General features: G+C 42.2%; 1 protein-coding gene across 4 annotated transcripts; it reads right to left on the reverse strand.

Annotated features, from left to right (window-relative positions):
• Nucleotides 1–233: 233 nt before the first annotated feature.
• LOC136530929 (uncharacterized) lies at nt 234–1,174 on the reverse strand. Of its 4 annotated transcripts, none has more exons than XM_066523644.1 (5): nt 932–1,174; nt 739–811; nt 598–666; nt 470–514; nt 234–392 (listed from the first exon to the last, which is right to left on the reverse strand). In XM_066523644.1, exons 2-5 carry the CDS (start codon nt 763–765, stop codon nt 300–302), a joined length of 234 nt encoding a protein of 77 aa, XP_066379741.1. In that variant the 5' UTR covers nt 766–811; nt 932–1,174; the 3' UTR covers nt 234–299. The 4 variants fall into 4 exon arrangements, 3 of the variants coding, with proteins under 3 accessions (XP_066379741.1, XP_066379742.1, XP_066379740.1); XM_066523645.1 differs by having other exon boundaries at nt 739–865; XM_066523643.1 differs by having other exon boundaries at nt 234–407; nt 470–524; nt 739–865.
• Nucleotides 1,175–1,816: the final 642 nt, after the last annotated feature.

Raw genomic sequence — 1,816 nt, forward strand, 5'->3', positions numbered from 1 at the left:
AAACCTTTTAAGAAATATTACCCAAGTGTTTGGGTTGATACATGAAAAACGGCCGATTAAGTTGCCATCGGCTCTAATAGCCGATACTGAAAAGTATCGCCTCTAGAACAAAAAAAACCGATTAATTCTGCATTAACCTAAGGAAGTAAAAGCCAATGCGATATGCATCGCCTATAGTGCAAAAACACAAAAAATTACAAGTCGTGCAAATTTTGATTCATGAAGATGTCAGTTGTGCACACAGGATTAACTTGAGAGGATGTCAATAGATCACGCGAGATCAATTCTAACAAGACATTTCACACAGGTTCAGACAAGAGATGAACATGACGGAGTTCTTGAACAGAAAAATTATCTGGGCTTTTGTCAGCATTCCCAGTGTCCTCTTCTTCCTGATCACCAATTAGCTAGATAACAAATGGTCAATGAAGCAATTGAGTGAATTGGGTTCTGGAAGGAATTATTATACCTGAGTGGTTGATGTGTCCTGGGAGCCCTGCTCATGATGATTCTCCTGACAAAATCTACAAGGGATCAGATTTAATTATTTATACTTGGCAAATTAGGGTACGAGTGAGGCCAGTTTTCAAGAAATACCTCGGTTCCTCCCAGTGATGAAGTTTGTGGATTTTGTCCTGTTTCCTCCATATTTGGTGAGGGATTGGCCTAACGGTGAGAAATCAGTTAGTGAAAAGTCAGATTATTGACAGATAAAAAGTGCAACCACAATAACAGCACCAGCCAAAGTTGATAAGCGCTGATCATTGGCTGTTTCTTCAGCAGTAGCCGATGATCCTATTGCTCCAAAGGTCTGGGCCAGCAAGTTTGCCGTGCGGTTTATTAGTAAAGTATTGGCAATTGTTGGCTACAAGGATAAATAAAGTTAACAAGTGCAGTAAATGATTATCAAAGAAATGTTTTGAAGACTTACTTGGGTAGCCGATGATGATGCTGTGAGATCTTTTCGCGCTTTCTTGCGTGAAATAACCTTTGTGGATTGGCCCTTGGGAGCTTTGCGTTTAGAGGTTGGAGCTGGTGGAGTCACAATAGGGCCAGCTTGCATTTTTAGAACGGCCTTCAGAGTAGGTGCTTGGCATTGCATCCTTGGATTTGGACACCAAATGACATATTGATTGGCCGGTTACTCCTGCTGATTGTTGGAGGAGTAGAATCGAGATCTTGCAAGTAATGTGATGATAAGCATTGCATTGGCTATACTGAAAAACGAGTTATGAATACAGGCAGAATGTCTACCTCATTGTCAGGTTGAAAGTTGGGATCCAGGGACTGGCAGAAAGGTGTGACTGAGCTGCAGAACAAATGTTGAGCCCATTCTTGCCACCAAACATTGAATAGATTCGAGGAGAAAGGACCACATTTCCATCCCTCGGCATTGATTTGAGGTAAAGCTTCTTCAAACTGCCGAATCCCTAGGAATTCCCATGGCTGAGTTACAGCTTCCCTCGGCCTTAGTTTATTTGCAAAAAATAGCCCCCGGGGCAGCTGTCCAAAACCAAGTTCACGGGCAGCAATGGATGAATTATAAAATTCATAAGACGTTGGTGGCTTTTCTCGACCATGCTTGAATTCTACATGGAGCAACCCTGGTTTGACTATACATTAGAAGATTGTAGTTGACAGTTTGTCTGAGGAGGCAGTCTCGAATCTGAAGGAGATTGGGAGCTCAAATTCAGCAATCTCTGGGTAGACGAACCAAGTCAAGATTTCAACAGGGAGTCCTTTGTAGAATCCTTTGAAGAATTGGCCAGTGCTCCATTTGATTGAAATAGCTGATGCTGCCTCGCCAAAAGACTGA

The sequence above is a fragment of the Miscanthus floridulus genome, unplaced genomic scaffold (genome assembly GCF_019320115.1).
Source record: "Miscanthus floridulus cultivar M001 unplaced genomic scaffold, ASM1932011v1 fs_236_2_3, whole genome shotgun sequence".
In the NCBI taxonomy this organism is placed as follows: Eukaryota; Viridiplantae; Streptophyta; class Magnoliopsida; order Poales; family Poaceae; genus Miscanthus; species Miscanthus floridulus.